The sequence below is a fragment of the Thunnus thynnus genome, chromosome 5 (assembly GCF_963924715.1).
Source record: "Thunnus thynnus chromosome 5, fThuThy2.1, whole genome shotgun sequence".
NCBI lineage: Eukaryota > Metazoa > Chordata > Actinopteri > Scombriformes > Scombridae > Thunnus > Thunnus thynnus.
Genome location: NC_089521.1, coordinates 29,202,963 through 29,229,486, shown reverse-complemented (window position 1 = coordinate 29,229,486; position 26,524 = coordinate 29,202,963). Strand labels below are relative to the sequence as shown.

The 26,524-nt window shown below is 40.1% G+C and overlaps 2 protein-coding genes and 1 non-coding gene across 4 annotated transcripts; 1 reads left to right on the top strand and 2 right to left on the bottom strand.

Moving 5' to 3' along the window:
* LOC137183491 (trichohyalin) lies at positions 1 to 9,504 on the top strand. Of its 2 annotated transcripts, XM_067590609.1 has the most exons (7): positions 1 to 137; positions 1,421 to 1,621; positions 3,335 to 3,522; positions 7,124 to 7,337; positions 7,792 to 7,890; positions 8,043 to 8,110; positions 8,959 to 9,504. In XM_067590609.1, the coding sequence occupies exons 1-7, from the start codon at positions 48 to 50 to the stop codon at positions 9,119 to 9,121; spliced, it is 1,023 nt and encodes a 340-aa protein (XP_067446710.1). In that variant the 5' UTR covers positions 1 to 47; the 3' UTR covers positions 9,122 to 9,504. The 2 variants fall into 2 exon arrangements, with proteins under 2 accessions (XP_067446710.1, XP_067446709.1); XM_067590608.1 differs by lacking the exon at positions 1 to 137 and having other exon boundaries at positions 883 to 1,621.
* Positions 9,505 to 10,155: 651 nt separating this feature from the next.
* eif4g2b (eukaryotic translation initiation factor 4, gamma 2b) lies at positions 10,156 to 26,101 on the bottom strand. The gene is made up of 21 exons (XM_067591077.1): positions 26,089 to 26,101; positions 22,355 to 22,463; positions 20,607 to 20,672; positions 19,959 to 20,084; positions 18,577 to 18,679; positions 18,265 to 18,396; positions 17,876 to 17,942; positions 17,631 to 17,782; positions 17,354 to 17,464; positions 16,600 to 16,782; positions 16,052 to 16,193; positions 15,696 to 15,859; positions 15,467 to 15,580; positions 14,942 to 15,070; positions 14,669 to 14,773; positions 13,870 to 14,085; positions 13,482 to 13,740; positions 13,119 to 13,323; positions 12,513 to 12,721; positions 12,259 to 12,380; positions 10,156 to 11,963 (listed from the first exon to the last, which is right to left on the bottom strand). Exons 1-21 carry the CDS (start codon positions 26,099 to 26,101, stop codon positions 11,898 to 11,900), a joined length of 2,793 nt encoding a protein of 930 aa, XP_067447178.1. The 3' UTR covers positions 10,156 to 11,897.
* On the bottom strand, positions 15,167 to 15,349 carry LOC137183875 (small nucleolar RNA SNORD97). Its single transcript, XR_010928572.1, has one exon. It is a non-coding gene; the product is annotated as a small nucleolar RNA SNORD97 (small nucleolar RNA).
* Positions 26,102 to 26,524: the final 423 nt, after the last annotated feature.

The window sequence follows — 26,524 nt, the reverse complement described above, 5'->3', positions numbered from 1 at the left end:
GCCAGGATCTGAGGAAAGAAAACAAGTACTTATCAAATGAGATTCATATGGAGCGGATCATGATGCGCACAGAGAACGAGCTGACCATGAGGAATCTCAGGAACCTGAACCAGGAGCTGCAGGCTCAAGTCAAAGAGGTACAACTCAAACACTGTATGTAGTTTTATACATCACTCAAGAGATAAAAAGGCCTGACGTTCCTGGTAACTAATAAGAAGTGAAGAAGAACGTATAGATTATCATTAAACGACCACCCACCAACATAAACAAATATTATGTAGATCTTTAGGAAAAAAAGGTTTATATATTTTATGCCATTTATAAAGTTTATACAGTTTGACACTGTTTTTTTTTGCAATGAAAGCTACAATTTATTTCAGTTATAAAGATATTTGTTAGCCTCAAATATTGACTAAACTTTTCTGTCAATGCAAACTGACTATAAGTTACTTAGTAACAGAATGATCAATAAACCACGACATAAAAATGAGGGCATTGGTTTGATTACTGTCAGCAAAGCCCTCTAACCATCTCTGCATTTTATATTCAAAAATCTTCTATTTTTATGACACAAAGGGATAAAGGGTGAGAAGATGGAGACGCACAAACACATTAACATTTCATAAATCAAATTAACAACACAGAAAACCCAACATTTTAGAAAAGACATCAAGTCAAAAAACACAAATCTCTTCATGTCGTCTTTCTTGAATGCTGATGTGTTAAATGAAATGTCTCCAATGCCAAAAAGACACAAAGTGTTACTAATAAAAGAACAAGTCACCAAAGGAAGTACTGTACAACACAGTGTTTAATCTAGTATACATAAAGTCCACAAGAGTACAAGTACAAGGTGTAAAATACATCAACAGTTGACCAAACAGTAAGCTATTGGTTTAAAGTCCTTAGAATATTATCCACTGTATAGTGCCCTCAAAAATTCCACATTGGAATGAAAAAAGTGGTAACAACTGCTAACAATCCCACAATGCATTGGTCCGCATTTATTAAGATGGAAAAATTACCTTTCAGCTGATGGTGATGATGCATAATGAAGATAGCAAGTGTCCAAAGATGTAGTTTTTATGTTCATGGAACTAGGAAACTGGAAACTGTTAGGACAAAGAGTTGTGATACATTTTCTCAGTTTTTTTCCTCTTATTTTGATTGTAGTTCTGCTATGTGGGAAGTGTTTTATTCATTTGTCAATTTTGAATTGAATGGAAGTAAAATAAATAAATATATGTAGTAGTTCCATGTTATACCATTCATGCCACATAGTAGCTCATTGCTGACCCTTATTCTTCAGCTGAGTGGTCAGAGTCACATAACAAGAAACACAGGAAGGCCTCTACTGTTTCCTTACCACACATCCCAGTCACTACAGTTTACACTCACTGCTCCCTTTGACCCACATCAGCTGAAGCAGAGGCTGTATACGAGCCAGCAGAGGGTGACATTGTGCTCACGGGCTGCAGACCAAGCGGACGAGTCCAGAGGGGAGGCAGAGAAGAGCAGGGCCCTGGCTGAGGCTCGGGCCCTCGGGAGCCAGCGGGACAAGGAGGCAGCTGAGGCTGACAGGGGCCGCCTGAGTGAAGAACTACAGCAGCTTAAAAAAGAGGTTAACACACACACAAACACCCACACATAGTGACACAAATATTGTCAGCTGATCTGCACGCTCACCCATAAACAGCTCGTTAGCAACAGAACAAAATAATTAGAGGGAGCAATTAGTGTGTAACCAAAGTACATGTAATGTATATGTAGTCTGGATGCTCCATCAGGGTAAGAAGTTGTATTACAGTCATCCCAAAATTCATCAGTCAGTGTTTCTATTATAGTGGTAAAATATTCAGTAGTTATAGAACAGAAACTTTTCAAATATAAATATACTGACAAAACCTCACTGAGAATATAAGAATTGTAGTAATTAATTATATTATTAATACAAATTCTTATGAAAAGTTCTCTGGAAACTTTTTTTTTTTTGCATCCATTTTAATCAGACACACCATAAATATACTGTATATTCAAACAAACTACACTATCCATCAAATGGGTGTTATTTATTTTAATACTTTAATACTTTTTTCAAAGTTGTTTTCATGCGTGCTGCTTTCAACAACTCATGATACAGAAGTAATCCTCACAGAAAGCACAAAGCAAAAACTAAACTGAAAAAGCTGCATGGTAAATAAGCTGATTGACAAAAGAGTAGATTAGATATAGTAAAATGAATAAATAATAAAAAATATATAATAAATATAGTTAAAATAGAGTTTACTTGGTCTTTGTTCGAAGCAGAGGTCAGTAAAAGGCAGCCAATCAGCGAGGGCCAACAAATACAAAAAGGGAGCAGGTTGGGATGCAGGTTAGAATTGTCATGACTTGGGAAATGCTGAGGATGTCATGAGGACGTTGCCCAAAATGATGTACAGTGTCAAGGAATATAACGCAAAACTGGAACATAACCGGTCAGAAAGCTAAAAATATTATCCAGACATGTTTCAAGATACATAAGAGTGCTCTGCTTTAAATAATAACATGGTTTTTCCACCCAATACTTTCATCTAACTCATTAAAATCCTTAAAATGACATCTATACCTTCTCCCTTGCTGAAAAATTCCAAATCTACAAATATGCAAATATTGTTCATTTGAAAAATGTATTCTTAGTGTACTTGCACTGGAGGTTTCAAGTCTCCACGTAACATAGACACCTTAAACTGAGATTTAAGGCAACAACAGAGGAATTTTCTCCCTTGAGAAGATGAATGTGAAAACAGCCTTCTAGTGTCAAACTCTGCACACACATCATTCTGCAGAGTGAAGATCAAACATCCAACTGAAGTAACAATAAGCAGAACACATTTCTGAGTAAAGGGGGACCTAATATATTATTTATATTAAGAGGGGAGGCTGTTCAGGTAGCCACTACAGGAACGGCTTGAGTAACAGCCTCATATCAGAAGACTTTAAAAGACTTTAAAAGGTCTGACATGTAAGACTGGGACAACCCATTGCCAAAAACTGTAAAAATCAATTTGTTTTTCGACTTTGAAAGCCAATAAAGAAACCCATAACTTTCTCCAGATGAGGGGGGCGAAAATAAATAATGAATGACTGAATAATCTAATAAAGAATCATAAATCATCATTACAATGTGTTGATGAGGAGGGTAATGAACTGCAGATGAGTTCCCTCTCCCCATTACTGACATCAATTTACTCAAATCAGCCAGGGCATAAACAGGATGTAACATTATCGGTGGACTGAATCAATTCAATTATGACCTGTGGCATTAACTTTGCATGTGCTCTTCTTTGTGCAGCACACCGATCTGCAGCTTTTACTGGCACAAAGAGAGAAGAGTTACTTTGAAACTAAGCTGAAGCTGGACCGGGTGTCTGGAGAGAAACAGGCCCTGCTGCAGGAGAACAGAAGCCTGGAGGGAGACAGAGATGACCTCCGACACAAGCTGAGACAAATCACAGAGGAGAATGTCCAAATTAAAGAGAGGTGAGTTTCACTGGCACCTGGCTGACATTAAAGCTGCACCAGGCAAGGATTTTATGTAAAAATACGCCATTAAATAGGACTGCAAAAGGAAAGAATATGCTATCCCCACTGAGACGATATTTATGCACCTTATTTCTCTAATTCTCCTTCAGGTATGATAAGAACTAGAAGAAATAAGTTGAGCAACAGAATTTTTGGACCAATATGATCCACTGTACAGCAGTCTAAGCAAGAAGAAACAAAAACATGAATGACTTGTTTGCAGACTAAGAAAGCACACAACATATGCAATTTAATTTTAGCAATGATACGACGAGAGACTGAAACACTTTTTTTGATCAATTCTTGCTAAAAAAAGATAACAAAGCTCTTAGGAGCCTGGCTTAACCTACTAGATGTTACTCTCTTGCATGTGTGTGATAGAAAACTGTAATTACTAAAGAAAAGAAAGATGGGCTGGCTGCGGGTTGTTTGGGGATTACCTTGAGTGGGTGTCAATGGCCAACAAGCAGTTTTGTTGTTTGCGGTTAGTCCAAAAGAAAACAGCCTGGAGGTAAAGACTTAACTGTTCTTAGCAGAAGAAAAGTAGGCAAACAGGTGTATATATCACTTTGATTTAGGTGTGCCTCTAAATAAGCAACTAAACCATTGACAAATATCAGTCATTGATATGCACATTGACAATTGTAAGCAATTTTTAAAATCGCACACCAAAAGGGATCCTTAATGAACTATTATTATATTAGCTGCAGCTGTGTTTAACCAGCTAAAATCCATCTGTTAAATAAGTCAGATCACATTTACCTTTACATGACGCCAATAGAGGAGGTACCTGCGATGTTGAGTTGAACTACTGTCGACATGATCAATTTATGTGCAGACGACGTATCCTGGAATGTCACCGTTCACATTGCCACAACTGGTTACATTTTCCCGACATACGTGTGGTCGCCAGGTTACATCGCCATGATGTACCCGTCATGTCATTTGGTTAACTGGATATGCTCTCTATCTCACAGTCCAACTGTGGCTTAACCAAGTTGACTCTTTGAATGCTGCTACGCATGAATACTTAATGCACCTGTGTCTCTGAGTTATCTGATGAGACCTGTCCACTATCAGCAAGCCAAAAGAAGAAAGAAATTTGTGATGTGAGCCTAATAATATGAGCCTGCTACTCAACCTGACAATATCCATTACATGGCTTTATGTTAAAGCTGCATTCATCAATTTTAGGCCACTAGGGGGCAGAAAAACATCAGTACCTGCTGACATAAGCACAATCAACACTGTAACACTGGCTTATAAAGTTGTTATGGCTAACATGTTAGCAAATAATTGCTTACTTACACATCCAGAAGACTTAGAGCAACACTAACATTAATTTGGAGTTGTGTATGACCTGTTTAACTATCATAAGGAGTGTGCAGAGGATATGAGGTTTGAAAGAAATATACAGCTGTGTGTTATCTCTGTAAGAAATAACCTTGAAGTGGCAAAATAAACTACAGTAGGACCAAGGATAGAGCCCTGCTGTGCAAATTTTAGTTAGGCATGTGAGATCCAAAACTCTTCATTAGTGACAGGGAGTAAAATTATCTACCTGACAAATAAGAGGTAAGACACTCAAGGACAGACTAACATACTGTAGAACTACTGAAATGATGAATAATAATGAGACATGAGCATGGATTAGTCAGTAATAATAAATAACAATAAAACTTAATTTATATAGCACCTTTTTAACAGCATTTAAAGAAAGTATTTTACAAAACTAATCATCTTAATCATGATTGACAGCTGTGTGAAATGCTGCTGCCAGAATGCATTATTTAACTGTTTATTTGAATTAAATTATCATTTAAACTGCTTAAAAATAATAGTTTCCATGACTGGAATTTATATAAGATACTAAAGTTCTGATTATGTTTGTTGCGGGTGTTAAATGACTGTGTTCTCAAGAGGATTTTTGAGTCGTGTGTATGTTTAATGTACAAAAGAGGAAGTGATGGGTCAAGGTTTGTTTTTTCAAAGTGGCTGAATGATTGCTTTCTGAAACTAATCAGTTGCACAGTCTGAACAATATGAACTGTTCCCAACTGATAAGTCGACCATACGTTGGGCAGATAGTGCGGAATACTTATTTAAAAAGGAAGTTGGAACAATTGCAAGGGAGCTGGTGGAGGCATGTTTTCGGTACAAAGTGTCACCCGCCTCTTGTATAAAAATAGGAAGAATCTATACAGCAAAGTTGACTGATTGTAGCCCCTTATCAAAAAAGAATATAGTGTGAATCTAATCTGCTTATGGGAAGCAATAAATCTAAACAGTAAGCTATGATACTGTGTGGAAAATCCCCATAAAAAGAAATCACATTAACAAGATTTATGTCAGCATCATGTCACTATAAGTGATTTCTTGTTTTGAAGTCCATTTTGGGCCACCCAGTGCTGCATCATACATTAACTGTATGTAAGTTAGCTCTATTTAGGCTGTAATTTACTCAATTTGAGTACGGAACACTAATTGTAAGGTTGTTTTTTTGCCCGAGGCAATGTCCAGAGTACATAGTTCTTAGTTTGAAGGTGCATCACTTTAAGGATAATTGAAAATCAGCTGTAAACAAAAATGAAATGCAGACACCGTTGAGGTCAGTTGGAGCTTCCAACTTCCATCAATAGTGGATCAATTATCATCTTTCACTTAACAGTTCTTTAAGCCTAATCAAAGCCCAACCAGTGGTGTAGAGATCAGCTGAGATATAACGTTAGTCAGGACAGACCCAGTTTAGGAGCGCTATCAAAAATCATTCAGTATAGTGTATTCTGTGTATGGGAAAGCAACGGATCAATGAAAGCTGGACTGGAGGACAGAGGAGCTGAGAAGAAAGCAGAGGACATGAGGGAAGTGAAGAAGAAAGCACACGTAGGAATAAAAGGAGGCAACATTGAAGGAGAAAACCGTAGAATCTAAGATGAAAATTGAAAAGACAGCGTTTGATGCTGAGACAAGTTTCACAAGACGTACAGCGGACTCTCAAAAGGCTACACTCCCTTTAAACTAAACCCATTAAAACACATTTCTTCACCTTTTTCAGATGTGAGCTTAGGTGGTCTCTGTGAAATGTTGGGTGATTCTTCAAAGAATAATGGGGGAAAATTCCTAAATCCAGATGTGCCTGGTTAGTACAGATTTATCCAAACAGACTCAACCTGACTGAGTGACACAGTTACTTCAAAGGGGCTTTCATTTTCCATCTTCAACAGCGTGTCGCCTTGATTTGCTTATTATTGTATCCACATAAACATAAAATGATTGATTTTCATTTTCTTTTAGAACCAGCGAGCAATGATCAAACAAAACCTATGAAAGGTTTTCTCATTTATGTGCTGCTTTGAAAACACCAAGACCAGTTTATGCTGAACGCCTTTGCAAAATGAAGGTCGCAAAATAAGAAAATGTCGAAATTATAATGGAAAGGAAATGAATATGGGTAAAAGCCCTATGTGGCAGACAAAAAACAAGAGTGAGTTTGTCAAACTACGTGGAAATTGAATCAAAACAATTTCCCTGCAGTGTAATTTCAGTCTCCCATTTACAGTGAGGTGAATTCGAGGCGCAGAGCGATAGCATCAGAGGAGGAGAGCAAAAAGGCCAACCAGGCTCAGCGGGAGGCCGACGCCGAGCGACGTCTGGCTGAGAAGGAGAGACAGGAGAGAACAGCCGAGTGCCTCAGCTGGAGGGAGAAGCACCAGGTTTTAGCCGACACATTCAGAGCTCAGGAGGACCTGAAGGCTCAGAGGCAGAACAAAGGAGTAAGAAAACATCCTTGACATCCATTAACGTCCATCACGCCTCACTACCATTAAACATTAAAAACATCATACTCTTGTGTTTTCTGAAGGAGAGAGCTGAGACATCGTTGGAGGGATTTGAATTGTAGTCTGATTTGCATTTGCAAGTCTTGTAATATATACCTGAAGGGCTTCACTGTCATTACACAATGACAATCTGGCACTGTGATATAAATGTCAGCACAGAGAAGAAGTTAAAAGTTGAAAAAAATCTATCATATTGCAAGTTGTCATCAGTGTGCAGTGGCTACTACAAGAGTGAATGACATGTTTTTATTAGAATAAAAGCATAGGAACAACACAGAACTTGGAGAATTACAAGTTTTGTCTGTAAAGAAAAAAACATTCCTTCCATATTTTTTTGTATTATTAAAATGTATTTCTGTGGTTGAATGAGTTTTATGTTTCCCAACAGTGTCAGGCCAACATCAAGAGCTACTTCCTTTGCATGACAGAAAGCGATCAGAGAGTGAAAATTCTCAAAAATCAAGACGGCATGCCAAGAAATTTTACGGTGAGATTGTTCATGAAGTTATCAAATAACTTGTGCAGCAGCAGAAAAAAAAAAAACAGAACCACACATATATTTTTAATGTTCTTTTATGACATTAATACTGTTCATTTAAAGAAAAGCAACCAGTTCTCATGTCCTTTGACTCTGTTCAGGAAGGAGACCCTGTGTACATCTCCACCCCTGAGTCCAGCTCTGACGAGCCTGAGAGGAGTTCCTCCAGGTAATAGTGTGCTGTGACCACCAGGGGGCGCTGAAATCAACTAATCTCACTCATCATGCTGTCAGGTGGAAACCTTGTATCTCCAAAATGAAATAGAATGTATTATTATTATTACCTAAAAGTCTTAGAGAGATGAGTCTAAGAGGTTAAAAAAAAGAAAAAATCCTAATCCACGGGGGAGAATATAAACCTTCATAGTAATAGAAAGCAAAAACCACAAACTACAACCCAAAATTGGAGATATGAGGTGTTCATCCAACAGTGACAAAATGTCAAGTCATGTATTCATTTCATAATAACCTGTTTTGTACCGGTTAAAGCCACTATATGTAAAAATCTACAGCATGTGTATATAGCAGCTTTGAAATTATTCTGATGTCCAAAGTGTTTGTTTATAGAAAAATGAGACAACAATGATGAAAACTTCACTCTCTCGGTTTAGCTGAGGGTGGCACTCGCATACATCACAGTGTATTTATTGATATTACCAAGAGGGGTCACCAGATGTAGAAACTTCCCAAATGGGAATGACAGAAGTTAGGATAGAATACGGCACTATAGGTACACAAATTATGGTCAGGGCTATAACTAGGAGGGTAGGCATGAAAACTAAATGTGTTAAAAAGTGGTTTCTCTTCTCACCTTGCTGCAGTGATGTCAAGGTGTACTCCAGGACACCCTGACATCACTGCTGGGTGTGATTACAGGTGTAACAAAGCACATTTCTGTCCACACCAGGAGAGTTGAATCTTTCAACCAGACAAGGGCAGTGAAACACTTCTTGCTGTTAAAGTTGCTGTTAAAGGATTCCCTCCACCAAACACATTTTTGAATGAACTTGTTTCCAGGACCATGTTCAGGGTGTGCGCCCCACACACAGGGAGGGATTTGGGTCCGAGTCACTTTGACGAGCTGCCCGCCTTCGGAGGAGGAGAGCGTCCTGACTCTGCATCCCATCGCAGAAGCAGGAAGGTTGTGGAATACTTCTGGATCCCGACAGACCAGGAATAGTCAACGATGAACATTTACGCGTTTACGAGAAGATGGTTCAGAGATCTTAATGAGTTCAAACGGATTGAAAACATGTTTGTCAAGGAACATTGAGACCTCCAGGCCCTGGTCCACTCTACCAACATAATGTCACAATCAACTCTTCCTGCTTCCACAGTGAAATGGCATCCTTTCCGCTGAAAATGTATTTCCTTTGCTTCTTTTACCCCTTACATTATTTGTATTTATTTTATGTACAAGTATGCCATGTACAGAAATGTATTTGTACTTGTGGCTGATCAACAGAATTCATAAACTCACTTGAACGTCAAAATCAAGGACTTAAATGGGCTTTGTTTGGTGATATTCAAGGACTCATAATTGACATTTTCTGTAAGATAATATTGGTCACATTTATAGTTGAAAGTCATCATGGAGGCCTAAATTTATTCTATGAGATTGTAACATGGAGAAGACAATGCAAAATTATTCTCTTTAATCTAAATCATGGTGCCTTGAGATTGTTGATAGATTGTCACAGTTTCACGACTACATCACTGAACTTTTGAATGGACATGGTTTTCAGTTGGCATAAAAAAGTCAAAGGTCTGGAGAGCTGAAGGCATACTGATGAATTTGAGTCCTATATTTATATTAAAAAAAAAGATTAAAACTTTAAAAACTCTGAAAGCCTCTTTTCAGTTTTCAATCATTTTAAGGATTTACCTGGATTAAACCCACAAACCTTTCATCAATTTCAAGGCATACGGGGCCGGTGACAGCTTATATCATGACCTAATAATTGCTGAATACAACCATAAGATAAAAAATCTGAAAAGAGGAAAATAAACAACTGCTCTGATGTATTATTCATACGCTCTTCAGCACAACACCAAACCCTGAGGTGCTTCATTAGAGCTGTTCAACGACCGACGACAGAGACTCAGACTGTGGTCATCTCAGATTTTTTAATGTGTGTGACAGAGTGTGAAGCATTTTAATACCAAGTAAGAATATGTAAAGAAAAGCTGGGTAAATAAAAAAAAAGTGAAAAATTATTTTGGTGCTCATGAACTGGACTTTATTGACATTAAAGCAATAGGTGCACAGTAATTAATATGATCCGAATCCATTGCCTTATACATAAACATGGCTTGTGAGCACAGTTCTTGGATAAAAGTCGATGTTTCTTGTAATTTCATACGTTTTGTTAAGCTGTTACTTATTTTAGTAAAGGGGAAGGTCAAATACAACTTATGTAAATTGTTTGCTTTCATTTCGCCAATTTAAAAAAAAAAAAAAAAAACGTTAAAATTTTCCATTTTCCTTTGTCGAGCATTCGAAGTAAAACAGACCACATTCACGCTGTCACTCCAAATTCTGGGCGAGAGAGGAAAACTCCCGGATCCCGCCTTTCAACAGGTACGTTTCTCAGGCTGTCTAATTAATAAAAACGTGCGTTTCTTTCGCTCTTAAATATTAATACTTGTAAACCACGTGAAGCTTCATAGGAAAAGTCTGCTTCAATCAATAAATTTATTGTGCAATTAGGCCAGGAGTAAATCAAATACTTCAGCATTTGCTTGGGCTCTAGGTTCTTCTTAGTAAGATTTCATTATCCCAGCACAAAAAAACAAACAAACAAAAGCCCATCTAACTAAGAGGTAGAAACACAGGCAACTTTGAAACGTTACGGCGGCACACCAATGATTACAGTTTGTTTTGTGTGTTTTGTTTTTTAAATATGGTAACATTTGGAAGATGATGAGTATTGCAACCACTCATGTAATAATAGACAACATAAGGGACAGATAACAAAAAAAGGGGAGAATCTCCTGATGGGGGAGAAAACAAAAGAGTAATATGCTCATCATGAGCGACTATGAAGAGCACTTTTATTTTAAGAAAAGAAGCGGAAAACAGTTTGTTTGTTTTTTTTTTAGTAAGCATAGGTTGACTAAACACACACCTTAATTCATTATGAAATGTTTTGCCAGCTTATGCTTTGCTCTCACTTCAGTGGGCCCCCCTTTGCAATCATACCTTTTTTCCTTTTTCTTTTTTTTTTTTTGTTAAAAACAAAAAGGCTGAACGTCACATATTTAGGATTTTCAACACATTGATCAGTCTGCAGCCTTTCTGGTGATTTTAAACCCCCCTCTCTGCTGTTTCGAGTATGATGGAAGGGAATCCAGGCCCCTAAATGAAGTTCACAAAGCAGATCACTGACGAGACCTTTAGTTAACGGTCCTATGCTTATAACTAGCATTAGCGAAGATCACTATTCATTTGACTTATTGAGGGGGGGGGGAAAATCCTACACATTTTTAAATAAAGCCGTTTCCTATGAGGGGGGGGAGAGGAAGTTCAAATCAGTAAAAGTTGAGTGGAAATGAAAAACATGCAATACAGTGGGGAAAAAAAAAATGTTACAAACCTAACACAGTCAGAGCAAAAAAAAAAAAAAACAACAAAAAACCACATGGTTGAGCCACTCCAGACTTCAGAATTCATGTAGCTGATCAGGACACAGACCCAAAAAAAAAAAAAAAAAAAAAAATCAAACATCCATTAGGCAACAGATCAAATGATGCTTCTCAGCCTATCGTCACGGTACGGGTGGTAACACATGAGGCCCTACAGGTACAAGCTTTCGGTTTATATTTGCGAGACAGAAGCAGCTGAGTGCCACATGATAGTGGTTAACTTAAGCATGGAGTTTAATAAAAAGGAAAGGCGAGTGTAATGTTAAAGATTAAGTCGATCTTCTACACCATGATGCTTCTGCTTGGTTTCCTCAATCTGCGTCGTCCTCAGACTCCTCTTCCTCTGCGGTCTCCAGCCAGGTGAGCCACTGGTTGACCTGAGAGGAAGAAGTTGCACATATATGCATTTGCATTTATATGTATATATATGCGCACACACACACACACACACACACACATATTATGTACATATACACTCACTGGCCAATTCCTTAGGTACACCTGTGCAATCTAATACAACAGCTCTGCCATAAACTCTTCTTCTATGAATCTACATTTTCAGTTTTTGTTGACATTGCTAGAAAGGTGATTCATTCTACTTTATGTTTATTATTGAGGTTGTAGTGGGTGGTGGTTCTTCATGGAGAACTCAGTGTGATGTGATCACTGTACCTGGAATAAAGCTTTTCCTTTTCCAGGGAATTCTTGGGTAATGTCTTCTTTCCATGCAAGGAAGGCTTCTTCTTCAATGATCTCCATGTCGTAGAAGTTGACAAAGTAGCGCAGCAGCATGCCTTAGTGGGCAGAATTTAAGAAATATACTTGTTACTTAGGTCAATAACAGCAGATCTAACTTCCTGGTCTAGCTCTAGTAGTCTGTCTTGAGTCTTGGTGGGTGGTGGAGGAGGGTGGTGTTGGGACTGTACCTTTAGGGAACCCACTGGCGTTGCAGTGCACCTGCAGGGCGTAGAGGGCGCTGACCTGCAGCTCGGTATGGTCATGCAGGAACTTCTGCATGACGGGCTTGAAGGCCAGCAGCAGCTGTTTCTCCTGCTCCAGCTGCTCTTTGGAGGGGGCCGCCAGCTGATCGTCGCCCTCCACCATGCACAGCTCCTGAGCGATGTACTGGAGGAAACTGGGAAAAAAAGACCGGAGGACAGTGGTGAACAAAAGGGCCTTTCCATGCCAAGACCAAAGTCTGAAGTATTTCTGATACATCCAGTTGCACTTCCTTGTATTTACATCACTAGTATGAGGTATTCACACTGAACACCACCATAATCTCAGCCTCCTTTATGCTTACTATGTTGTCTCTCTCAAACATGGGAGTTAATTTAGAACAGTTTTTAATGGTGAAATGTTTTTAGCATCCTGCAAACTAAGCCAAGAGGTTCAGATAATAGTTTCAACCTTTTTAGAGCTAATAAAGTGATTTAAGACATTTAATTTGAAATAAAAAGGTGGATACTAAACGTTCCATGCCTGACATGAACGTCTAATATACATTTTAAAGAACTCTTCGATATGTTTACCTGGTCATGAGGATGTTGACAAAGCCTTTATCGGTGTGAAGTTTGGGAGAGATGTTGTCTTTAATCCACTTGTAGATGGACTGTGGAGAGGGGTCTGCCTTTATCTGCTTCAGCAGCTCCTTCTCTAGCTTCAGCAGTGGGAACAGGAAGCTCAGGCCCTTCCCCTCCAGGATCTCCAGCATGCGGTCCTTGTTCTGATCAATTTCTACAAATCGAGAAGAAGTCGGTTATTCACAGCAGGGTCCCGAGAGTAACAACTGTTTGGTCAGTGAGAAAAGTTTGTTGAGATTTTATCAGTTGGATTTTGAGGCTTTGTGAACAACAGGTAAGGGAGAGGTGGATGTTGGGAGAGGAGGGATTTACCTGGTAGCATCTTCTGCATGTTGACCTTGCTCTGCTGGAAGAGGTCGGTGAGCCACTCCCGGTCCTTCAGCTTGGCCGTCTGTTGCAGGCAGAGCAGGAAGAGGGGAAAGTGGGTTCCGTTCTCCAGGGGGTGAGCCAGCTCCGCCACGCTCACCAGCTCTGCGATGATGGCCCGTGCCGCGAACTGGGCCAGGTAGGACTTCACCAGGGGCACGTCCAACTCGATCTTAGGGCACTGGTCCAGGACATTGAGGAAAGCCTGCAGGGAGTGGGAGGAAACGCCGAAGCGTGAATGATGACGCAGCGACTTTCTAGGCTCATCTGTGACAAATATGTTCTTGTTAACCACTGAGCCACCGTGATAACCACGATACAACACCGTGCGCACCTGCATGAAGTTCTCTCCAGTGATGAGGCCCTCAGTGCGTAGCATGTGGATCAGAGTGCTGGCGTGCTCCTTGTCCTCATCGGGACGGTCCAGGGAACACACGATGATCTTACTCAGCATCTCTGGCAGGAAATGCTTGGGAGCCTTCATCTCTCGCACGCCGCCCACAGCCTCGGTCAGGTTCTTACTGTTAAAGTACTCAGTCATAACCGCCTCCTGAAGCCAAAATAAGATGTGGCGAAATTGATTATCCAGCATAAAACATGAACTCTTTGTGCAAGCGTCTATTCTGTGTACATGTGCCAAACGGGTTCCTGCTTTCAGTCTCATGTCTAGTCAGCAGGATCATCAGAGTACAGTGAGCTGAAAGTAAGCGAGTGTATCAACATGTGACGAATTTAAAAAAAGCTAACTGGGCGAGCTACAAATTAAAGCAGCGTAATTAGACATGCTTATGAGTAGCGAGCTTTGCAATATGGTTAACAATGCTACTTTCAGATAAGTGTAAATGACAAGCATTTAATTGGAAAAGCCAACGACAATAATGAACTACAATTTGCAAAGATGAGTCAGCTTTTATTCCCTGATGATCTGACTCATTTTCTGGTTTTACCGACTGCTGCTGTCTGTATCGAGTACACTGAGGTAATCTTTATTTATCCATTGGGGATCATACTGTGCCAAACCATATCTGTGTTACAGTCAGGGCTGCCTGATGACTTCAACAATTATTCAAGTATCAGAATACTTGGCCTATAATGTCTATTTGTTGCAGCTTTAGTTATATTGTTTTACCAACCGTCATCTTAAGCAGTTCTTCCTTGGCAGGAGGTGGTTTCTTATTTGTCTTCTGAGGTTTCTCTTGGATAGGCGGAGGGTTTGTCTTCAGGCCAAGCTGTGGAGGCTGAAACCAAAAGTTTGTGATTACTACACAGATAAAACTCAACTGACAAACTGACATTTGAATGCTTTTTCTGTCATGTGCTAGTTTCATAAAACCATTGTACTTTCTCTCAAAACTTCAGTCCTGTTTTATGCATTTCAAACTATCAGGTGAAGTGTGAGGTCTTACCTGTCCCAGAGGAGGGGTTTGAGTGCGTGGGGGCTGGGCGCTGGGAGGCATCATGGTGGGGATCTGGGGCTGGAGCTTGGGTACCTGGTTCTTGTTGAGGAGGAATGACTGAGCAGGCCTGAGGCTGATCTGCTGGACCACAAAGTGTCATGACCAGAGACCAGTCAGTAGGTTTTATCACGTGTCTTTTCTAAAAAATCCAGTATCTACGCATTAGTTTGAGTCATGCCCTCATATCTCATAATCGCAGTCAGCGGACCGGCTACCAGTTTGAGCGAGACAGAACGAGCGGGAGCGGAGGGAGGACAGAAAGATGGAGGAGATGAAAGAACGAGTGAAAGTCATGAGAAAAGACTGGTAGCGCGTTTTCCCCTCAGAATAACGCGTCTTTTTATAATCACTGGGCATGAAAGGTGAACAGCAGCAGGTAGGACTGCACTGTTCAGGCCATAACTACATATTCATACACTAAACTACAATGTTATGCCCGTATTGTGCAGCCCCGCTTTAAGTAGTAATGAATACCTCATCTGCATTGAGCTGTCCTTTCTTGCTGAATCGTGGAGGCATGTCCTTGGACTGGACCTGCTGCTGGGCCATGTGGTTCTGGTTCTGGTTGAGGAAATGCTGGTTCTGAACCTGTCCGGAGACACATGGGCGTAGAGGATGATGAGATGCAGGCAGAGAGGATGAAACAGAGATTTGACCTGAGGATTTGGAGAAAAGCATTAATCTCCACTGTTAACTAGATTACCTGGTTGGACTTGACAAAAGACTTGGGCCCCATGTCGAACTGTGACTGTGGCGGAGGGGCGATGTGGCCTCCGTGGCCGTTGAAGAGCGGGTTGGTGCGATGGCGTCCCATAGTGGGCGAGTACCTATCCTGAATAACCCCCGGGCCAGTTCCAATCCCACTGCCTGGGAAAGCACGACACATAGAGGAGGTTAGTGACAGACAAACAGAGGGCGAATGTGTTTTTCCTCAAGGTCAAGATTTTAAACCTAAAGAGCTTTTTTTAACGCTGGTAAGAATAAAAATGTGAGTCCCGTTTCAAACCCTGAAAACATGAGATGTGGCTAAATAGGTCAAGAGACAGAGGAAACCCGTACCTGGCATCTGTCCAAACATGTCGGCCAATCCCCCGAGAGTCTCTCTGTCCAGTTTCATTCTGTTGGGCATGAAGGGGCTTTCCAAGAAGAAGTCCATTCTCATCCCCTGAGACATGGGTGCTGGGATGAAAACACCCAAATCCTACGAGGACATGCGGACAAGAGCTGTCATTAAAATGTCGAACGACATGATTCATACAATTCTAACCCAGAATTTAATCTTATTATGGGTCTAAATTTGAATCTTCGACATTAACTCAGGCTTTTAAGACCTCCGTACTGGACCACATGATTGCAATCAAACCAGAAAATTGATAACATCCTGTGCGTACTAGATTGTCCTGCTGACACACACACTCCTCACTAAAAAGGATGTTTGTACTCTTGTGAGAGAGGGTAATAATGTCACATGTTTATTTAGCAAGCCCGTTAACACATGAATGCCTCAGCCCAGCCTTCTGACGTTACTCGGACAATATCATTGTCGATCCAAAAAAAAAAACTGTGGGCAATCTAAACAGCGAGCGCGATTGTTTGACCGGACTCACTTTCACTGCGTCCTGACGGATCTGGTTAATCGTCTTCGGTCCGTTGTCGATGAAAGCCTTGCGGGGGACCCAGTTGTTTTCTCGCAGTTCCACTGTGTCTTGCAGCAGGAAGCGGATCCTAGCGGGCAAGTCCTTGTTGTTCATTAAGGATCGCATACGGCCAAAGTACTGATCCATTAAAGACTGGGGAGAGAAGACAGAGAGAGAGAGAGAGAGAGAGAGAGGAGGGCTGAATATCTTGTAAAGCTCTGAATATAGCACACTTATCGGCAGGTTGTGTTTACTGCCACAGAAAAGGAATAAATCTTTGGGTTATTAGCACGATGTCGCCTCTCTTGTGTCTCTTATCAGACTTGCTAACGCTACCGGCGGCTCTGTGAGAGGCACAGACTGAAGCTACAGTTGTCAGTGTTCTGATATTTATACTTGGTGGCATTTCTTTTCTGTGAAACTAATGACACAGCTGACCCAGACGAGGCCACAACAGCATTGAGAAAAAAAGACACTAACCAGCCAAGAATTCTCCGTGTTTGGTTGGTGTTTATGACCCTGATCGTTTTATATACAAATTCTAAGTGCTTTGCTAAAGCTTTCCTTCTGAATACAACTACACATGCAGAGTCTTCTTCAAGAATCGTCCCTGCGTGTTGTGTTTTGTTCCAAAGACCCTCCGGCGTCACTACCTCAAAGCAACACGCAGCCTCTCCAGATGGCTGCGGTTTAAGCGAGAAAAATCAAAGCTCGGAGCCGTTACCTTTGCTTTCTCATGGTCGAGTCTCGGCCCCACTGTTCTCATTATCTGACAGAGGCACTCCAGATCCTCCCCCATATCCTTGAGCTGGACTCTCTTCTTCTTTTCCAGAAGCTTCGGGAAAGATTAAAAAAGAGAGAAGGAAGGCAAGAGGGTCATACAAGGTACAGTATGTGCTGTTGAAGGACGACACAGTGATGGTTCTGTTTTACAAACGAGAAAGAGAGACGTCTACCGAAAACGACACGAGTGGATTTCAACTAAGCGAGTCTGCACGTACTGTTTTGATGCACTTATGAAGGATAGATTCGTGGATGAGGTCGAGTTTGCCAAGTTCCCCGATGAATTTAATGTTGCCAAGCATCTTGATCTTGGCGATGGCACGCTGCTCCTCCTCCTCAGAAGTAAGAGGGTTGTCATGTTTGTCATAGACTGGAGTGAAAGAGGAGAAAGAGCTGGTTAGCGGCGGACAGGCGGCGGTGGTGAAATGAGTTTAAAAGAGATACACAAAAGACATGAGCTTACTTTCAACATTTCTGGTGCGGTTTTCAAATTCATCTTGAAGCTTGGAAATCAGCAGTCTTCTGAAGGTCTAAGAACGATGAAAAAACAACTATTAGTTAGATGAAGCTTAACAAGAAATGTCAGAGTGAAGTGTTTCTTTAGAAGTATAAATCACAAAAAAAAACTATTTGCCTTTTATGTTCCAGTTAAAAGGAGGTGTTAACAACCACAAAACTATTATTAAAAAAAACCCACATTCGCTATTATCAAGAGAAGAGCGGTGCCGACGGCTTCATTACAGCCTGCTCAGCAGTAAACAAAAAGGAACTAGCGATATATAAAAAAGGAGAAAAAAAAATACTTAACAAGTGTATTGAACTGTCCAGCAGAATGTGAAGAGCCATACTTACTGTGCTCTGCTTTTGGGATGTTTGGATCTCAGATGAAGGGCCATCAAAGTTTGGTGCGTCCTCTGCCAAGCGCAGACATAGCTGAGCATAGAGCGAGCTATACTTCGGCTCTTCTAGGGCTTTGTCTACAATCTGAACCACAGAGAAAGAGAGAAGGAGGGGGGAGAGAAGGAAGAAAGCAGAGAGGGACCACTCAGGTCATTAAAACATGTAGTGTATAGGTATGAGTCACCGAGAGCAGGCTGCCAAGAATGGATGAATAAATTTTCCATTTAGCAGAGTACTAAAGAAAAAAGAAAAGCACACACTTACCAGCAAGATGATTCCTTTAAGGACGAGTTTTGAATCTACGCCCACGTTCAGGAGCTCAAGGCATAGCTTGTCAAACTTCTCAGGCGTGAGTTTGTTGAGTATGCTGAGAGAATGAATAAACAAAGCAAATAATAAAAAAAAAGAGGGGAAGGGAGGGGCAGGAAGTCAGCATGATTGTGCGAGATCAAGGAGGATGGCATGACGCTGTGTTATCAGCTAGGTTCTTCCATTTGTACAGTTACAATACAGCAACATGTCAAGAGTTTCTTAGGATCATTTCATTCCATCATTTTATAATAATATTACAGTTGTCACAGATGTCTTCATTCTGAGCTGGTTCCAAGCTTAAGTGGTCATTTTAAACTAATGTTCAGTCAAACCTGCTTAACTGATAAATGAATGATTGTTTTATAAAGCTTTGAGTTGTAGTCTTTCAAAAGTTGTCCATCAGCTGATCAGTCATCCTTCGCACTTCTGAAGAAAGCTGCAGTTTCACTTGTTTGTTGTGAGTCGGTGCGACAGAGCTATTAATTATCATTACTGTCTCGTTATCCACATTAGCTCCTTCGTTCTTGTCTGGCTTTGCCCTTATTAAGTGTAAAGCATCCTGTCAGTCGATGAGTTAATGTTAAATACACTGATTTTCTGATCATTAATTTCAAAAGATATATTAGCGAGAGGAGCGGAGAAATCCAGAGGTTGCAGCTCAGTATGGATCATAATGATTTAATTTATAACTCGCCAATTTTGTCATGGCCAAACCTTTTTTTAAACAGTATAAATAAATGGAAAAACAGCACACATTTGCTCTAAATCTGACTTAATTACTGTACATACAAACGTGTGCAGTTGTTTATTTGTCCAAACTGAGACTGCACAGCTCAACGTCTACTTCCTGTGGTGGCCACCAGTTAGCCTACATTCCTGAGGGAAACACTGTCATCTCTTCATCTTTTGTACTTGTAAACATCACCTGACACAGAGGGGGAACAGAGGCTTAAGTGCTCTTAGCGAAGCACATGCCATCTTAATGACTGCAGAAATTCAGCAATTCAACACTCTGTCCCACTCTGACCTGATTACACTCACAAAATTACCTGCACATGAAGGATTGGATTACCAATAGAGGAAGAGTAGAAATATCAAGACGTAATCAATAAACTTTCTGCTGCTCCGTACTGCAGTTTAAAGAAGACTGGGTCAAAAAAACAAAAACAACAACAACACCAACTTAAAAGGCCAAAAGAGACCAGAACTGTTGCACACTAAATCCAGGTGAGACTGGATGAAAGGTCTAAAACGTGAGAGGTAACAATAAGGTGTTTTGTACCCTGAGGATGGATAATTAACTCTTCAAATATGCACACAGGCTTGAACCTTACCCCCTCACTTTCCTGAAGATTGCATCGTGTCGCTCTTTTTCGTTGCTGGAGTTGACATCTCGTCTAGTGCTTCGTGAAGGAACCCATCTCTGAACGCTTTGCCCTGGGGTTTTCCCCAGGAACTCGCTGTAGACGCACAGACAGAGAGATTGAGTGTGATGCGACGGTATCTGATGGCATTGTGGCTGTTACAGAAACATACATGAATACCTTTGTAATCTAGTTATTGTCCTGACAAGACCTAATTTCTTACAACACAACAACAACCGCACACTCTAAATGCTGCTCTACCAGGCCTACTACTACTTTACTTTTCAACCCACAAGCAGTAACAAATCTATTTTTTAGAGTGAGCACTGCAGCACCGATGTTACAGCTGTAAACACCTTCATTCTTTTTTACCCTTTGTTGTAAACTGCCTGCTTGATAAACATAAGTTGGCTATCTGCAGTTGTCTGACAGGTTACAGGACTTCTGGGTATTCAAATTAAAGTTTCCTGTAATTTATAATCAACAGAGTTTAGTCTAGTCCGCCTTCTCTGTATGGAGGTAATTATTTACAATAGTCACTGCTTCCATGAGGCTAATAAATAAATCACTACACATTATGTATACTCTAAAACAAACAAAAAACACTGGATGACATACCTGTTGCCGACAGTCTTGGGATAGTGCTGAGGTGCACCCCTACCACCTCCTCCCCCCGAAGAAGCACTGCAGGAGCAAACACAAGGAGGAGGAACCCGTTAAGTACATGCAAACGATGCAGAAGATGTATCTTTACAAGGACTATACTGGATATATACTCGCCAGTTTAAACTGTATATGGAATTGGCTTGTCATTCCTGCTTTTTCTTGTCTATTGATTTTCTTGTTTTTACAATTACTCCACATTATTACTGATGTTTCCTCTTCGATACAGCTTACCTACAAGTATGAAAATGGTATTTATGGCTGCTGTCCATTTACAGTGCAGGTCAGCACACATACAGAGCAGATTTCCTTCACTAAACTTGTATAACATACAACATGTTACATCTCATTTTATTACATGTAAGACATTCATTCCCTTTATTCATCACGACATGTGAAAACATCACATTTCCACACAGTCAAATCAAACGTGTGCATCCTGGTCATAGATCGGTAATAAAATCCTGGTGCACAACGGAGTGTCTGTTCTGCTGTTAACAGATCTTTGAGCTGAAGAGTTATCACACTGAGTGGCAGTAGAGGAGGTTGTACCATCGCCTGGTTTAAAGGTAATCTAGATGACTTCACTACCCTTCAGTACTGAGAGCATCAGAACAACAAATGGAAATGGGTCACGCCACACTGCATTCACTCTGCCCTGTATTTCCATCATCCTTCTCTGTTTCCATTGGTTAGTTTTATAGTTGGGTAATTTTGAGACAAAACTGTTTTTTAAAGTTGTTTTTTTGTTTGCTTACAATGCTTTTGCCCTGTGTTTCTGTGTACAATGACGCAGCTTGAGAAGAAAAAAAAAAGAAAAAAAGTGCAGTGACTTGACTGAAAATGGGATTAGACTCTGGGGCTCCTTGACTGATGATTCAAATTGAAAGAGACACTGAGGAACAAGAGCCCTTGCTTACAAATGAGCTGAATTTACACTCTAAAAACAAACCCCAAAAAATGCACAATAAGAAACTAATCTCTAAGAATACAATCCGATCTGTCGTAACCGGTCATTTCTCTGCAAATCAATAGAGTTTAAAAAAAAAGAGTGGAAACTGAATGGCTTGGTCTGGCTAACAGCTACATGAATAAACACTGCATGATGTGTTTTCAAGTGACTGTCACTATCAGTCGTAAGAAAGCCAGACAGTGCGGCTTCAGGAATGACAATGTGTACACTGATAAGGAGCAACACCAAAAGCAGTACATCTAAGAGGTGATAGCGTGCTCACCATTCACTTAACTGAGCAGGACACAGCTAAAGCTAATCTTCATGTAGCCTTGAGTTTGGACAATGCTGTATCTTACATAGATATAACCAAGGTCGCTCTTTTCATGCTGCGATGTTACAAATAACTGAAGTCTCGGTTTTGACATTTGAGAAATGAATTCAAGGGAAGAGAGGAATCTTGTTGACAGTGACTGTATACTGTCAAATGGGTGTGTGCCACCACCACAACTACACAACCAACGGGAAAGAAATTCTCCCAAGGCTCATTACATCCACCCAACCCCCCCTTTTTAAAAGGCTGCACAAAGAGAAGTGTCTGACAGCCATTTTGAGCCTTCCCGCATCCTGCTTTGTTCTAAAGACCGGAAGTTCCTGCCCAAAATGCTAGCAGAGGGCTAACCATGATTTGAGGGTGGATGGGGGGTGGGTGGGTATTGTTGGTATGTTGGCATTTCCTGCTCAAGCTTACCTGAAACGAGAAGCACCCCCTTCTGCAATCACACTCTCCACTTTGGCGGCTTGACAATGAAGAATACTCAAAAGAATAAGAATAATAGGAGGGGATGGGGAAAACGGCGCTGGGGAAGAGAAAAAGGGAATGCAATTAGTAACAGAGTGGGGTGGGGGGGTGACAAGACATATTCATAGGCATACATCATTAGCTGTAACGGCATGAATCAGACATTAAACAGAACGTTATGAGTTATCTTTCATTATCTTCAGACAACGTCAGACACCCAATTTAGCTTGATAAACAGTCTTTGATATAGGCCATTTAAGATAAGATATCGAGGCAAACTATAAACACGACAGGTTACACACTGCGAATGGTTTAGCTGCTTGTTGTTATCATCTTATTCGGCACGATGAAAACATATGCCGAAACGTAGAAATCTCTGCTCTGCTATAACAAAGCAGAGGTGCGTCAGCTAACCGGCTAACGTTAACCAATTTAGCTGACTAGGATGCTAAAATCCATAGGTTAGCTTGCTAGCTACGTCACGACATCGGTTAAGATGTTAATCACATCTGAGTACAATATGTTTTGCACTGTTTACAAAAAAGGTTGAATCGGTTGTGCATAAATGTTTACAGTAACATTGGAACACAGCTACTACTTCATCCGAGATGTTTGCTTTGCTGTTGGTTTTGATATTCTGATCGAAAACAGGGCTAAGCTAGCCTGCAAAGTTAACGTTACACCGTTAAGCAGGGGAACGGGGCAGGGCAGCGTGGTTAGCCGCTAACGTTTCCAGTCGGCAGTGCTTGCATCGCCATCCCATCATGGCTGAGGCTTAACTAAGGGTTTCAGGCCAGTTTAGAAGTGATTTTGAACCGAGTCATATCTGATGAAAACATCTGTCACGTACGCTGACATTCAAACGATGCCATCAGTTATTTTCCTGTAAATACTGGTTATACAGTAGCTAGGCGACGACGCCATTTTCTACTTGAATGTAAATCAGCTGAGCCATCGGTATGCTAGGCTAACTGCCGGCTCTTGAGCTAATATGCTATAGTTAGCTTAAGCAAGCTGATGTTAGACGTTGGTATTTTAGCTCGCTAGCTAGCAGAAGCCATTTTGGATAAACCGGTGCAGGTTTTGTCGGGGAGAAAAAATCTTACCTTTACCAAAGCAACTTCAGTTTTATATTGTTGTGTGACTACCAAAGAAGAAATAAGACAGTTGTAAGAGAAGAGCGGGTTTTTTTTCTCCGACGGATAGCAGGAGATCTAAAAGCAGAAAGATGACCGCACAAACACACACATCAATCCCCTGCTTGCTGCCTGGCTTGTTTAGCTGGTAGAGAGCTCAAAAGCTTGCTGACTTACGGGGGCAGAAAAGTCACCAATTTGCATTGGTCACTTCTTTTGTTGCCATGTCATTTCTGACCAATCAGAAAGAAGAGTTAGCTTTTAAGGCGTTTCCTTTACCACATATCATCCAATGGGAGGCGTCCTTAAACAAAAAGGGACCGCTTCCTTTAGTTGATTGACATATAATTTAACATCTGCAGTGCAGGAAAAAGATATTGGTGATCTGCTTATATTAATGGAGATAAAGGCGTTTAATTAATACTAATTATATGCTCAATTATACCATTATTACAGTCTGTTAAAATAGACACATTCATATGAAGTAGGTGTGAACAAACCTATATATAATATGGACTGAAATTCTTTTAGGAAAAAAACTACATCTTTGATTTTGACAATTCATTTTCGTGATACAGGCTCCATACTGGGTGTTTTTCCGACATTATTTATTTTCATTTGGCCATATGGCTCTGAGACATTTCACTTCACTTCCATGTGGATAATATGTGGCCTTTGGTGGCTCCAAACATTTTAAAATATGCTTTTAAATATTTATTTTGATATGTATGTAAACAGTTAAAGGACTGCTCTCATGTTAAACAGATGTTAAATGATGCTAATGTTAAAAAATAAAATAATGTTATTACTGATAATACTGATTCTATACTGTTAGAATGATAAATCCAATGCATTTTTCAGGATTTCTTCATAAAGTCTAGGTTGACAATGACCAAAATAACAGCGAATATGATTTCAATTAGTATGATTCAAAGAGTGATTCCCATTCCTCAGATTATGCATATATTTCCATTAATTTTGACATGGAACTTTGAAGTACTTCATATGTTATACAATATGCCATAAAGACAAAAATTCCAATACAAAACTAAGCGTTGTGCATAATTTAATGTGTCTATTGATTCCTTGTATCCCCTTTTCCCCAGAATCTCATAGAAAGTGTAAGTATTGTGAAACAAGACAGGCAGATCATTCACTTGTATATATGAAAGTTATAGAGTAAAAAAATTGAAACAACCTGAATGCCATATACTGTATATCCAGAAGGACTTAAATCTAAGTTTCCCTATTTTTAAAAAATGTTTTTATGTTTAATTCCAAGGAATCAATAGGTTGTTATAAATCATGTGCAGAAAAGAATTAAATATATTTTTTCAGGGTTCTGGTTACCATAACTTTTAAGTGAGACACATTATTTTGCATTTTATACAGTTTTTGAAAATCAAAGTTCATACTCAACTTCCTCACAAGAGTGAGCGCATGACCTCTGATCACTTTATTGGTCATCAGGAGGCTCGAACTCATGACCTTCTGTTTACAATACAGCCTCATCCTCCCTGCAGTCTCTGTGTTGATGTTGCTGCTGAAGAAAATATACTGTCCACACCCAATCACAGTCTGGAGGAGCTCTAACTGACTTCATATTTACTTCATCCACAACTGCCAGGAGCTGCATCTGTCCAGGCCAAGGGCAAACTGCAGCACATCACTCAGTCTGCTGAGAAAGGCATGGGTCATGACCTCCTCTTCTCCATGCAGCCAGGAAAATAATTGGAGACCTCCGTCACCTCCGACGCCCAAAAACTCCCCCTGGCACTTCGAGTTAATCAACCCTCCACTTCTCCTCCTTTTTTGCAGCACTGTTGCCAAGAAAACATGAGTTTCCACACATACAAAAAAAGCAAGAAGCAAGAAATAAACTGGTTTTGGGGAATTATCTGAACTCGGCACTCTATATTTAATCTGTAAAACATAATGTGTTATTCAGTTTGGATATTTAAAGATACTTTTCAGCCTTGTCTTTAGAATTGGCAGACACAAAATATAAAGATATGAGGATATGAAAGAAAGTTGACTGAAGTGCAAATATTAAAACATTACTCCCAGGTTTCAAACTAATGCTAATACAGCTAATCAGTGAAATCAGTCTATGGTGCTCTGTAAATTAAATGTCTGTAATTGCAAACCACTGATCTATTGCCATGTTTCCTTTGCTCCCTTAAAGCCACATGTACTGTGTATGCTGTATAAAAAAAGACTAAATAAAAAATGAGATTTATTAAAATGACACATGGTTACTAAAAGTAACACTGTGTGATGCATAATTGTGTAGGAATATGAAGAAGTATAGATAAAGTGATGAAACAGAGCACTATTTGTTTTACTTGGTAACATAGCCATTGTATGAGAGAAATATAAAACTCAATTGAATTTAAACATGGTTCATTAAATTTTCCACTAGAGGGCAGAATGATCCCTCCACTTGAAATAGAAGACATCAAAAGGGTTCATGGACTTCTGCTGCACTGTAGATCTATCTTCCATGAGGATGCACTCTCCATCTGGATCTCTCAGAAATCCTATTACCTTCCCCTATCATAACGACTGACTTCAAACCTCACAGACAAAACAAAACACCTGTATGCTGTACCCTTGACAACGCTATCATGTTCTCTCTTCTCTCTCTCTCTCCTTATTGTTCTCCACTCTTCCTTGAGGAAAACTTTCATCTTGCAGGTTCGCGGTATCTCTTATTGCTTTATGATGATAAAGATCGTTGACCCAATTAGCTGCCTTTATTAAATACCAATCCACTGGCCCTCATTTAAACCACCAACCAACCTTCACACTATGCTCAGCCCCTCATTTTGTGTTTTTAAAGTAAGTGATTAGAGATTTAATTAGCTGAGGACCTTGCTTCCATATACTGATATTTGTGCAGAGTTCAGAGATAGAAGCCTCAGCTGTGTGATAACTTACAAAGGAAGATGTAGGCTAACAAAAGTTGGGCTGTAGTTCTCTC

Excerpts from the sequence above, each read along its gene's own strand:
- LOC137183491 (XM_067590608.1), top strand. The coding sequence starts at position 1,271 with ATGCCACATAGTAGCTCATTGCTGACCCTTATTCTTCAGCTGAGTGGT. Across the intron at positions 3,523-7,123 it reads AATGTCCAAATTAAAGAGAG|TGAGGTGAATTCGAGGCGCA; the intron begins GTGAGTTTCACT and ends TCCCATTTACAG. Across the intron at positions 8,111-8,958 it reads CCTGAGAGGAGTTCCTCCAG|GACCATGTTCAGGGTGTGCG; the intron begins GTAATAGTGTGC and ends ACTTGTTTCCAG.
- eif4g2b (XM_067591077.1), bottom strand. Across the intron at positions 17,943-18,264 it reads CATCCCAAAAGCAGAGCACA|ACCTTCAGAAGACTGCTGAT; the intron begins GTAAGTATGGCT and ends CATCGTTCTTAG. Across the intron at positions 14,086-14,668 it reads AAGAACTGCTTAAGATGACG|GAGGCGGTTATGACTGAGTA; the intron begins GTTGGTAAAACA and ends TTTTGGCTTCAG.